Genomic DNA, 13,551 nt, shown 5'->3' with positions numbered 1-13,551 from the left:
CGTCCTCTGAGAAAAGGAACAAAGGCAAAACCAGATACTGACTGTCAGTATCCAAGCCGCCCCCCTCCACACACACACATACCTGTGCAAACACACACGTGCTCTTGGTTGTATCTCCCCTCTGGTGAACACACAGGGAGGTGAAAGGCAGCACTAACCAAAACAGCCTTTACAGTATTGCTGAGCGGTTTTTACAACAGCCAGAGAGGCACGTGGCAGCTAGCTGAGAAAGGCTGGCTCCTCTGGGCTGGCATCCCAGCCTCACTGCGCGCTGTCCCGGCGAAAGACCGAGCCAGAGCTGAACGAACGCCATCAACACCTGAAAACGCAAGCAGCCTCCAGCCTCTCAGAGCACTCTCACTGCAAAGTCCATCACAGCCTCCCCACCATTACTCCCTTCCTGTTAGAGAGGAGAACACGCACGCTTGCACACCAACAAACATACAAATTACACAGGCCAGCGAGTAACCAGCGTGCAGCTACCCAGACCCCACGCTCTCTTCAGATCGGGCATGCTCCCCAGGTACGGGGATGTCTGGGAGTCTGGCCCTACGAGGGCAAGCGCTGCTTGTTGCTATCTCGCTGACAGAAAACCCTACAAAATTAGCACTTCAAAGACCTGCATCAGAGAGCATCTGCACCCACCTGGCTGAGGTTGAAGGTCATTATGCTGTTGTCATCATACAGCAGGATGTTTATGGTATCTAAGGCCCACGTACTTTCAGCTAGCAGCCCAGACTTCAGAGACATCATCACTCTCCAGGCTTCAGGAGTTCCTGTAACATAAACACGATACTTCCAGCGCCTGGAGTTTTAAAAACAAAAAGGAGATACTTGATACTGCTTTTTGGACCCATGAAGACCCTGTTTAAGATGATGTACAGACTGCATGTACCAGCAATCTCTCTGCAGACGATGCCAAAACGATGTCTGAAAAGACAACTAACCTGCAAAAATATAATTCTTTCAAATTTCTTCTTCCACTTGGCAGCACTGTACCAAAGGCTAACGGCAGCACCCACCCCCTCGACGGGCACAAGGAGAAAAGCAGGAGTTTCCTCTTACCAATATCTTTTGCCGTCAGCCGCCGCCTCTGCTTCAACACAGGTTGCGTAGCTTCTACTGATCCCGGAGGGAAGGTGATGTCTCGTCGGATCATGGGAGGCTGTACAGCTGCTGGTGTTATATGCGAGGCAGGGACTGGCGGTCCTGCCTTCTGCATTTTCATCCCCGAGTGCAGGAACGGAGATTTACTAGGAGAAGTGCGATTCTCCAGAGGTCTGGGCAGAGGTGCTGGGCTGGATACCTGAGGAATGTGATTCTGCATGCTAGGGGGGGTCTGGTAGTTAGACTGGGGGGTCCTAGTCATGGGGGGCACGGGGGCAGAGGGACCATAAGGAGGTTGCCGGTTCCCATGGGAAGGCCATGGTCCCTCGTGGTTGACCCTCTGGTCTGAATGCAGGATTTCATCTGTTCGAGTCACTCCGTGATAAGCAGGCCCCTGGGGTGCAGAGCCAGTGCTCTGCCGATTCGGATAGCTGTACCCTATTTCGTTTCGCCCTTGCCACATGGCGCCTTGCTGTGGGCCCTCTGGAGTAGACTGTATGGGACCTCCCATCATCTGAGGAGGCATGTTTTGCTGAGCATTGGAGCCTGGGGGAGCCGAGACCCTGTCTCTGCCAAATTGGAATGGGAACTGGTTCTGTGGCCCTCCAGCAGATCGGCGGTCAGCGGCAGGGTATGTACTCCCATACTGGTTATACAGGTCCTGCTGTGGAGACGGCTGTGCAGTTTGCTGCTGGCTCGGTTGCTGGGTCTGTGCTGGAGGCAGCTGCTGCTGCGTCTGCCCCTGCCCGGCGCTGTATGGTACGTTGTACATCTCCCCTTCGTGTCGCTTAGCAGGCAGGCCGTAGCTGCCATCCATCGGTCGCTTGTAATTCTACAGGGAAAACGAAGGCATCGACAATATGAGATTATCTACTCGGAAACGAGCAACCAAAACCTCAGTGGGTAGAGCTACTCAGAGCCAGAGGACATGCCCCACGGCACGGCTCATAAGAGGGCAAGGCTCGGCGTTAGCCATATCCAACGAGAAGTTGGATCAGACTTTCAATTTCGCAAGCCAAGACCAATTCCTTGTGGCTGGCTGGGTAGTTTCCTTGTGGATTCTACAAGGATGCCTTGGGGGCAGAAGTCTGCCCACAGAAAGGACTTTCCTCTGGAAAAGACTCCGCTCTACTATACATTCACTGCAAGTCAAACTGTGCACAGGTACTTCTTTACTTTCACATCCAGGAATTTTATCAGACTCTTATTTCTATTTCCCAGAAAACAGAGGTTGCTGATGAAGCATTAAACAAGATGCCTTAAAAGAACTGTTGTACTTCCTGCTTCTTCCTTTCCTGTAGATTTCAAAACACATCACTGAAAGGAGCAAGAACTATTCTCTCCCGTTTCTCTTAAGTGCAAATGGAGAAAACAGTCAATTGCCGAGACGAAATTAAAATCCAAGCTCTCTCTTGCCTCCAAGGGTCTATGCTGTAGCTGTTACACAGTCTACTCTGAAGCTCCACGGTCATGACTGGCTTCAGATGGAGCTCTAGGGCTTCAAAGATGACAAGTACCAGAGTAACTCGAACTCTTGGCTCAGCGCCCCGTGGCTCTGGTTGCAGAGCCAAACTGCAGAGCAGTTGGAATTATTCTTAGCACAGCTCAGCGAGTGCCCTCTCTGTACTCTTCTAAACCAGAGGACTCAAAATTATCAGGAAAACATTACGGGTCTTGGCACTGATACAAAGAGCAAATCATATATAAGGATTATGGAAAGAGAGATATGTTCATTCAAACTCTGTCCTGAAACAAACCTGATGTTTTTGAGAACGAGTAGGAGGCAGTGAGGCAGTGGAGGAGTGGAGGCAGGTCTGAAGCCTTTGCCTGCGGGCTTAGTAAGGCAAAGACACAAAAAGAAACAACCCTGGGTTGTGCAGAATGATCCACAGCTCCCCAGAACGATCAAGGACTTACTCCAAACTCATCTGATCACTTGGACCAAAAGCGTTACAGAAACACGATGGGATTCACAAATTCCCAGAGGGGCAGAGAAGCCCAATAAAGCTTCCTGCTCTCCTGCTGCCTGACCAGAGCACGCACGTCTGCAAACTACACAACCTCCATTCTCAGAACATTGTTTTGCTAACACAACACTGGAAATGCTAATTAAAACTTACTTAAACTATCTGGAAACTGGGAAAAAAAAGTCTCCTGTATGTGGTACTTAGTTCTACACACTCATAAAGCAAACACACAGCCCCAAAAATTTTTATCCTCCCCTTTTCACAAATTTCACAGCTAAAACTCTTCTGTCTCTCCGTCGAACAAATCAGAAACTTTCTGATGATTTACCTGCTGTTGCTGTTGATACATAGTAGTTTGCTGGCTAGGGAAGGGGCTGCCCGAGGACGTGCCTTGAGTGGAGAATTGATTGCCATAGGAATCATGTCTGGAGAAGAAACAGATGCATTACTTGTCTGATCAGATGCATGCTTCACTTTCACAGTCTCAGAGCTCTCTAACTGGGAAGAGCTGTTTGTGGCAACACCCCGCACAGACCTTTGCTGCTGTTGCTGCTGCTGCGGGTAGCGGCTGGGAGAGTACATCCCCGATTCAGGGGTGGAAGGCATGATGTTTGGCTGCGGAGTTCCGGTCGCTAGGTTGCCCTCAGGTCCCATGCCGGGCTCCGTCCTACATTGGAGGCAAACACAAAAATCCCACACATCCACTTAAATTCACCCTTGCTTCTCAAATGAAAAAACCCCGACGATCAGAAAAGTCACAAGCAAACCAGGATCTCACCAGGTTCAAGTACCCACCTCACTCTGTCGTAAGGACCTCCGTAGGAATAGTGTTGCCGCTGTCCCATGGCCATGTTACCCATCCCTGGACCTGCAGCACGATTGTAAGGGTCACCCATACCACTGTTGGGGCCCTGCCCTGAGGACATGAAGGGATCGCTTCCTGGAGCTGAAATATTGCAGGAATAACCAATAAACATGTCTACCTCTGCATTAGAAAGATAAGTCCCGTCTTCTGAGGAAGAAGGGCGAGCAGAAGGTCTCCTACAGCACATTGCAGTGCACACCCAGATACAGGGATTAGCAGTCAAGGGGAAAAGGGAAAGGAGCACACGAGGACTTCCTCACCTTTCCTCATACTGCTGTAAGGATCTTTATTTGGCTCATAAGACATGCGACCCATCATGTCAGAGGTATTCATGCTGGGCTGGTACCCTGGATTTGGAGTCATGGAGTTCCGCTTCTGGAACGTAGGATCACTACCATCCGCAAAGGCATCCTGAAGGCCCACTGAGTTACTCCTGATTAAAAACCAAACAAAACCTCAAGATTATAGAGGTCCACAGTGCTCCTCAAGATACTTTTCCCCACGTGTTCCCTCTCAGGTGTTGGTATCCCCTAGAAGGACCACAGTCATGCTCGTCCAAGAGAAGCATGAAGAACTGCCCTTCTACAATACTGTCCTCAACCCCAATCCCAGAAGCAATGATTGTTCACACACAGATGCAGAGTCAACGATGTTGCTGTGAGCCATTAATGGAGGAGCAAAGCCATGGAGCCCCACCAAAACAGCCATTCGTAGTAGTGACCCAGAACTCACAGTCACTCTGCATCCAGTGTAGTGGAACAGGGTGCAACGGTTCCATACCTGATGCCTGGCAAAGGGGGCATCTGACTGTGTGGCGTAGATGCTGGAGTTGGTGGCTTCAGGTCTCCTCCTTCTGCCATGGAGCTGCTGGTGGACTGAGGCGTCTGAGGACCCTGCATTGAGCCTGAACCCGCTGCAAGAACAGAAGTGTGGTGTGAGGAGCTTTGCACCCTACAGACGCAACCCAGAACCTCCCAGAACATCAGCCTCAAGAACAGAGAGCAAAGAGTCCTTCAAGAAAGAGACAGATGAAATACGGCCAAAAAAGTACGAGGAGCTCAACACTGCAAGGACATACGGGGCCAGACTTCCCAGAAGAACCACGTACAGTAATGTAAAGCTGCGAGGACGTGTTCGTTCTCATCATGCCTTCGTTCTTAATTATGTTCTCTTTTACACACTGTGCCACCACTGTGGCACTGTGTCGTGTGCCCAGGCTATCTGGCTTCAAAGGTTGATGCTCTGCAGTGCACCATGCAGCACGGAATACAGTGCTTCCTGCCAAGCAATAACCACTGACCCATCACTTTCACGTTCTCTTTCTACCCAGAGAGAAGGTGAGTTTGAGCCCTCTCCTGGAAGTCTCACGATCTTTCTAGTGATGGAAACTCTGGGATGTCAGCTGAAGTCACCCAGTAACTCTGAACAAAGCTCCTCTGTCTGCTCTGCCCTTTGAGAGGGGTTAATTCATGCAGGTTAAATCAAGCACCACTCCCAAGGATTCCTGGAACAGGGAATGCCGGAGATGCCGGATCTTTCACTGAATGACAAAACTCGTCCAGCAAGTTCCCTGGCTCTGTATGGGTTGCTTTACGCTACAGTAAGCTTTCATCAAAAATCCCAGGCCGTCATGTGTAATCCAGCTGTGCCATCAGCTCTAGGAGCTCTCCTCTGCCCCTGGATCGCTGTGACAGTGTCAGCTCTCAGGTTCATATGCTCCTGGCAGCTGGCAAGAGCTGAACTCTTAATTAATGTTTCCATTAGTTACCATCCCCAGCACCCGATATCCCTCAGCTTCAGCCCTGCTGGTTGATGAGTCATTTCAGCTATTCATTAAAATCCTCCGAGGTCATGTCCAGGGCATGTTTGTTTACACCCCACCTTCCTGGCACCCTGTCCTCTTCTCCGCGACTCCCTCCCAGCCCGGGGAGGTCTTGGGAGAAGGAAGGGCAGAGGCAAGCTCAGCAGGGACTTTCATTCATGGGCCCTCCCCGCCGTTCTCCTTCCCTCGTCAGCAGCGGTTCAGCTCCACTCGCTTCCCCCAGGAATTCGCCACTCGTCTCTGTTTGTAATGCTGGCATCGGCAGGAAGAGGCCTCGAGACATTCCCTGCGTCGCTGCCATTTGGTGTTTGTCCCCACCCCCTGCCGTCCCTCCCACTCACAAATTTACACACAGTTGGAGCCAGGCCAGTTCCACGCTCTGGGAATTAAAACCCAACGGCAGACTGATTACGCCTCCCCAGGGACACGCTGCAGTTTGCGAGCAGGATCCCAGGAAGGTTTGCAGAAAACCCGTGCCGAGTGCCCACGAAGCAGTACCCGGTCCGCTCCAGCCACGGCCTTTCTGTAAACACTTTCGGGTTTTGAGGGTTATGAACACGCACTGCATGGAAAACAGCTCCAGCACCGAGAGCTCTACCTAGATGATTGTCCTGCAAGGCCTTTAGATGCTCTGCAGCCTCAAAAAGCAATTAATGGAGAATCATGCAGTGCGATCCTCATCATTCACAAAGTTATGCAGAAGTTCATTTGACAGAACAGGCTGAAACGACGCGTAAGCCAATGCCAACGGGTTATGAAGTCTGCAAGGAGAGCAAAGCGCACATGTCTGTGTGGGATAACAGAGCCCTTCATCCAAATGATGGGACTTCAGAATGCCCTGCTCGGCTTTCAAACAGGGAGGTTACTCCCCAGTAAGGGTGATTTGTTGGGAGACAGGTCTCTGTGTGTGCGAGTACGGAGGACGCTGCATCAGGGCGGCCCCGGCAAGCCCCTGGAACAGTTGTGCCCACTGGGACTCAATGCTCCTCTAAGGCTCTTGAGTCTGGAGCTGGGGTTGAGAAAGCAATTTGTGTTGTGTCCTACACCCTCAGTTCCTGCCAATCCAGGGGAGCAAGAGAGAGAAGGAAAAGGAAAGTGAAAGCGGAGCACAAACATGCCGAGCGATACAGCTTAAAGGATCAGAGCAACCAACCATGCTTCAGTGCTGCCTCTGCATATTCCTAGTTGCAGGAGTCTGGAGTAAGACAAGTGGAGAGAAACAGTTTAAATAGGAAATACAGCACAGTCCTCTTGTAACAGGAATCAAGCCTGTGGACTAAGTCAATAGAGCTGCACAAAGGTGCAGAGTGTGGGATAGCAGCCCTGCAGATTCCTCCTGCTGGTGTGCTGGAGCAAGAGATCACCCGTAGCACGGCCCCAAGGGCAGACTCACGACCTTCACGTACCACCATATTAGCTAAAACAAAATAAAAATTGATGCACTATCTAATCCATGCTGACAGGCACCTAGTGCTACAAGAAGTTTTAAGTGGCTTCCTAAAATTCTCAGCCCTCTCCAAATAAACTCCAAATGCTCTTAACATCTTTGTTCCACTGCCTAGTATCCCAGGGGGGCAAGAAAGAGGTTTTGGAAAGAAAGTGGGAATGGATTTGTGGTCTAGCTTAAGCGGAACTCAGACACCACTTTAGACAGAAGTTTAGTCTAATGACACAAAAGTTGCTTTATCTTGCAGAATACACCAAGGTTGAAGCTACGCTGGGACAGGTTTCCTGACTAGTGAAAAGACATGATTTAGTTCTTTAAACAAAAAAACAACAAAAAAACCCCCCACAAACAAAAACAAACAAACAAAAAAACCAACAAAAAACCCCCCAGAAAACCCCCACAACACTCTGTAACTAAGAGGATAGATAAATGTAGTTACAACAGAGTATTTGGACAAGCACACTGTCGATCAGGGCTTAACAGGGCTGAAACACAACTGCGGTACAATTGAAAAAGGGCTCATTATTCCACTCCTCAGGAGCTAGACAAAGATGATGCCAGGTTTCAGAACCAAAAAGGCATTTTTTGCAAACCTTACAGGAACTTCAAAGCAGACAAAGTTTTTATTTCACCTACATGAACAGGCTCCTGACCAGAAAAAGCATCTGAAGGCTTTACTTATAAGACAAACTGGAAAACTGAAGCTTAAAGGGTTGGCAAGTTCAGCAGCAATTCAAGCAGTGAACTCGATGCAAATGAGACAGAAACGATCAGACTTTCCAAAGACTAAAGAGTACGGCGTGCACTGCTAGCCTAGACATTTTCTCCTTTTCTTCCCCCTGAATTGAACACTATGCTTCAATATTCAGAAACTGGAGCACCCCATCAAATTTGAAACAACAGCAGAAGTTCATTTTAAAGGGCTTGAATTCTAGAGAATCCAACTTGTTATAGGCTTATGAAGCTTTCCGGGCACAAAACCACAGAAAGTCCTCACCATCTTCAGCTGAAGACAGAAAGAAGTAACTCACGAGGAAGATGAGTGCAGCACACCCACGTCAAGCATTTACTCCCAGAAGGTAGCACTTGCATAGTCAAAACAAGCCCAATTTTCTAGCAGGTTCCCAAAGCTACAGAGTACCAACAAGGGCTGCTGTTAGAACATGCAGAGATCACCTTGAAGGGACAACTCCAGACTTCTCTCTCCATCAGATTCTCATAAGGCAGTGCCATACTCGTAAGCACATCAGTGCTTGTATATACATATTTATATATTTTTATATTTTCCCTTTTCTTAAACTTAATACAGAGGTGGGACACACAAAAGCTGAACTATCCCAAGAGGCTTGACTTATTCCCAGTATCATTCACTCCCACATTACAAAAGAATTTAATCTACACATCCAGAGAACATCTAATTAGAAACAGACATGAGGGTTTGGTGAAGTTTGGAATCAGTTTGGCCCACAGCACACAGAGTCACGTGCACAGTGTCAGAGATCTTCTGGTTCAACCATTCAACGTAGACCTTAAACCTGTGTCTAAACTCACCTGGAGATGGAGGCTGTATCTTAGTCTGAGACTTCTTTGAATCAGCAGCTGCAAAGATATCTGGAGGGGGGTCTTCACCTCGCTCAATCTTGCACTCAAAGGCATAGAGACACTGTATGTACTGCTTCTTCAGAGAACTAGCTGCACTGCTGGACGTGCCCACATTGAGATTTGTGGCTAACTCGCGCCATTTCTTGTTTTTGTTGACCTGCACAAGCAAACAAGAGGCTGTAAACTCAAAATCCCAGCTACTTCTCCTCCAAGAAATCTTCTGGGGAGAAATCAACACTTCCCAGCTAAAACAAAGGATGCAATAAGGGCTAAGCAGAGCGGATACAGTTGCGTTCAAAACAAAAAAACTAGTAAACTCTCTTCCTCACCTAGAGAAAACTTTTCAAATAGGGACAGATTGCAAATCAAACTAGCCATGAGGTCAGTTGACAGCCCGATGCAAGGACAAAGACAGCATCACCAATCTTTGCACTGGACAAAGCAGGGAAGAAAAGGACTTGATCTGAACCTCACCACAGACTGCTCTCAACCAGGCAACGGGAGAGCAGACATTTGGCTCACTTCAAGAATGCTGGGTTTTATAAACATTATTTTAAAAAATAAAAAGATAAGAAACACAGCTAAATGGAAAGTCACAGTTTACATCTAGCTACAAATCTAACTTTGAATTGTGTTGCCTATTGACTTGTGCCTGCCAGGCAGCGGGCAGCTCCAAATACAAACACCCAGGCACCATGCTGGCTCCTGGACACTCACCTGAGTCAATCCTCCAATCTCCTTCACGGAGATGTAGAGCCGGTAAAGGTCCAAGGGTTTCCTGCCTACCGCTGGGAGATTTGTCATGCCCATGGCCTTCTCTTCAGTAAAGGCCAGGTAACGATCTACCCAGATCTTCCTCTCAGGCTCACCACCCAGCTCATAGAGTTTGGTGATCTTCTCATTGGTTGTAGTAGAGGAACTGGACTTCTAGAAGAAGGAAAGAGGTATCAGGACTGAGCAGCACAAAAGCACCACGTTCACATCCGACATGGTTTCAGAAAAGCAGTCAAAGTTCTGCTGTTATATTAAGAACAGCTTTATGTTAGACCTACACTCGTCTTGGATCAACATCAGGCAAGTATTATTCAAGAAAGGTATCACAAAACCAGCTGCTACTCAGGGAATTCACAAAATATGTATCTTTAAAAAGTGAAAGGTTTCAGGAACGCTACAGAAACCAAACCAACCTCAAGAAGGCTTTGCAGAGAGCCACCACTGAGACATCCTTTGTGGGCTCGTTTGCTAAATATACAAGAAAACATCTAATTCAAGTGCAAATGAGATTCCCCATGACTACTGCACACTGCCAGGGTGAATACTGCCCTCTGGTTAAACTCTTCTCTTACCCAAGCGGTAGATGCCAGGTTAAACTGACACTAAACACTGCAAAGGAATAAAAATAAACACGCCTGAAAATAAAATGAAGATTAGAGTGAACTGTTTGACCAATGTGTGAGGGTCCCCCACAAAGACCATCTCTTCCCTTGTCTATTCACTGACAGAAGCACAGAACTCTCCTGCTACCCAGATGAGACGTAAGCTCCTGCACTGGTTTGCTATCACTGGCATATCAGGATCCAGCAAGACTGATACGGAAAGGTATCACAGAATTTGGAATACAAATTTACAGTTGTGAAGTACGAGTATCAGACTCTAGTTCCTACACATCTGATTCAGGGAATTGTCCCTGTTGTCTATTCAGAGGTAAAACCTGTGGTCCTGCACCTCGCCTTGCTTCCCCCCCAGTCTTTTGATGTAGTGCATGACCGTGTTATTTTGTCTTTCACCACCTGGATCACACACATTTGGAGTAGAGGCAGAAATGGTTTTGGCATTCCAAAAGCTTACTTAAAAATGAACTTCCAAAGTAGAAGTGAACTTCAAATCTGATGATGTTCTAGATGAACCCCTACACCCAAGACTGAGTGCATTTGTTAGCACATGAGATAATCTTCAAACAGTGCAGACCAGGAGGACAGAACAACCCTTATTTGGAGCTTCTGGGATCTCCTAGCCCAAGAGCATTCAAGTCATAAGTAGAAAGGCAGATGCCAGAACACATGAGCAGAAGTGAGAGATCTTCTGAATCTTCTTGCAGACCGCTGGTGGTACAGGTATCAAACTTGCAGAGCATTTATGTCCTTCAAGTAGCAAAAGAGGAGACTACAGGCTCAGAAACAGCTTTTTTGGTGGTTCTTTTGAAACTGCTAGCAGTAACGCAAAGAAAAACACTCCCTGAAGAACTTGTTCGCCTCCCTCTTCTGGCTTTAATACAGGATTAGTAAGAGGTTTGTTTGTGAAACAAGTGCAACACTTTAGTGTACCACCTCCCAGCTGAGAGGTGATAACTGACTAACTCCAAGCCTACACCAGACACAAACTCAGGTTTGTTTACACTTCTTCTGGCAGTTTCACTGTGGCAGGTGATAATTCCTAAAACTAAATTGGTTTGCAAGTGAAATCAATTACTCCCAAAGGGCTGGGAAATGCTCCCCTTCGTTTCTCAACAGTTTATGAATCCCAGAAGTAAAAATCCTCAATTGTTTGAATTTTCCTGATAAATCTTGAAGAACCTCTTGGAACTGCTGGCACAATTCAAGCACGGCCAGGGCTGGACACATCAAGCGTAATTCATGTTGAATCTCCTTACACTGAGCACTTCAACTACGTGGTCTTTACCTTTATACTTCTGATTCAAGCAACAGCCTAATTAGCTATTCATAGGATCTGGGGACTTGGATAAAGCTGACCCAAAAGATGCATCTGTTCAGGTACCTTCTCCTCAGTTAATACAGGCAGGACTAGCCCACAACTGAAATGAGAACATACAAATAAGGGGTGCCAGGCATCTGTTAGAAATTCTAGATAGAGGCTTGAACTCGTAAGTTATCAACAGGGAAGAACGTGTGAATTTGATAAAAAAGTCCCTTTCCTGGCCTTACTGGGGGCTAGTGTGTCTCTGTAGGGGATGGCAGAGAAACACACGTGTTTCAAGACACTTATTTCTGTAATTACACTCAAAACATGACACATGCCGAAAGAGGATATCCCACTCACTTGCCACGCTCTTGAGTTAGAACCATGGTCGCAAGTAGCAGTCAGATCACATACCGCAAGGACAACCATGCTAATGAGAAGTCTGCTCAGGGTAAGGAGGACGTATCAAATTAGGTTTCTCTCAGGAACCACACTCACTACTAGATGCACTGTTCAATCCAAGTTAACGTGCATTGGTTTTATTTCCCTGGATGCTGAAGAGGATGTGAGTCGTTAAAAACAAACCCCAAAACATTTTACCTTTGACTTGGATTCTGCTTTTGGCGTCCCATCTGCCTTATTGTTCATTTTAGTTGCAGGTGTTAATTTGACATCCCCCAGACCCATCATTTCAGGGCTTGCTGCCATCCCTAGGAAGTTAAAAGAATCTTTAACACTGATTTTCAATCCAGTACGCAAAAAAAAAAAAAAACAACCCAAAAAAATCAGTCAAATGCCTAACAGTCAGCACTGGCTTACCTGCGGAGTTGTTAGCCATATTCCCACCCATCGGATAGGGTGGGCCCTGGGGGTTTATCATGCCAGCCATGCTGTTAATTCCCTGTCCATATGGAGGTCCAGTGCCCATCATTCCCCCCTGATTCATGTTGGGATAACCAGGAGGCCTAGAGAAGGCAAAGAAGAAACACATGCATACTCCAACTACTAAGCATTAAGATCTTGTCTTCTAAGGAAGCAGGTTAGCTAAAAGAAACCTTCTACAAAGGAAGCGGAGAAGTGACTTTCTCCTGCTCAGTTTTCCAGCAAAAGACTGAAGATCAGGTGCTCTTTTAAAGCTTAGCTACCCTAGAGCCTAAGTTTTGTTCTCAAAAGAAAAGGCGATGCAAACCATTTTGAAAGAGGGACTTCAGCTCTGAACATTTCCACCCTTAATCTTGTTCTACTACATCCCCAAACTGAACTTCATTTCAGCTGTAAAGCTGCCTTTACAGGGAAGAACAGATCTGCAAATACTGCAGCCCTGTGCATTTAAGTGAGAATACGCGATTTGGCTAAATGAACAGTGTAGTGCTCCAGCCACATTTAATGATTTTTCTTTATTTCTTTCCTTTTTGTTACCCAGACAAGCTACATTATTTTACATGTATCAGAAAACCTCACGCACAACTGTCGCTCAAACTTGTTACTCAAAGGGACAGGCTTTGATGCCGTATTGGCATTTGGGAACTTGACCTGCTGGCAGCCATAGGTAACATCAGACAGTAGACTGCAGAAGCAGCCTTTAAATCAGGCTGCAGAGAGCACAATGCCCACTCAGACAACAAATATATCTAACAGCTTTACTGGGGGAACCCAATTTATAAGCAAGTTCATGGCTCTGATGGCATTCTGGTAGGCCACATACACCTACTTTGAAATGTTTGAAAAAACAACAACCACAGAAAATAGTTGCAAAGTTCAGTGCTGAATTCCAGCTCCCTTCCCCACAGCTGCTCATCAAGGCCCTAAAAGGAAGAAGTTCATTACGCTGGACAAGTAATGCCTTGGTTCAGACAAACGCAGCTGGATGGCCGGCTGCTAGATTTATGGGCTTTACCACACACACAGCATCTTTTAAGTCACTCGTGTAACGAGGAAGATCAGAAAGCAAAAACAACTGAAGAGATCTCAGAGTTAAACAGATTTCACCTATGAATATTAAAAATTTCCTAAGCATGCCATTAATGATGTATTCCAACGCACT

General features: G+C 47.1%; 1 protein-coding gene across 4 annotated transcripts in view; it reads right to left on the bottom strand.

Annotated features, from left to right (window-relative positions):
- Window positions 1–13,551, bottom strand: part of ARID1A (AT-rich interaction domain 1A) — a 62,039-nt gene that overhangs the window by 3,141 nt on the left and 45,347 nt on the right. For 3 of the 4 annotated variants that reach the window (XM_075774066.1, XM_075774065.1, XM_075774063.1), the window contains 11 exons: window positions 12,327–12,472; window positions 12,108–12,235; window positions 9,528–9,737; window positions 8,760–8,967; window positions 4,720–4,852; window positions 4,200–4,372; window positions 3,870–4,020; window positions 3,610–3,741; window positions 3,403–3,499; window positions 1,066–1,939; window positions 646–776 (listed from right to left, as the gene is read on the bottom strand). In XM_075774066.1, coding sequence (XP_075630181.1) covers window positions 646–776; window positions 1,066–1,939; window positions 3,403–3,499; window positions 3,610–3,741; window positions 3,870–4,020; window positions 4,200–4,372; window positions 4,720–4,852; window positions 8,760–8,967; window positions 9,528–9,737; window positions 12,108–12,235; window positions 12,327–12,472 — 2,383 coding nt within the window. The remainder of the gene's footprint in view (window positions 1–645; window positions 777–1,065; window positions 1,940–3,402; window positions 3,500–3,609; window positions 3,742–3,869; window positions 4,021–4,199; window positions 4,373–4,719; window positions 4,853–8,759; window positions 8,968–9,527; window positions 9,738–12,107; window positions 12,236–12,326; window positions 12,473–13,551) is intronic. The other variant, XM_075774064.1, reaches the window with a different exon arrangement.

This window comes from Balearica regulorum, chromosome 22 (assembly GCF_011004875.1).
Source record: "Balearica regulorum gibbericeps isolate bBalReg1 chromosome 22, bBalReg1.pri, whole genome shotgun sequence".
Taxonomy (NCBI): Eukaryota; Metazoa; Chordata; class Aves; order Gruiformes; family Gruidae; genus Balearica; species Balearica regulorum.
Note: the sequence above shows the minus strand (reverse complement) of the source record. Positions and strands in the feature narration are given on the sequence as shown.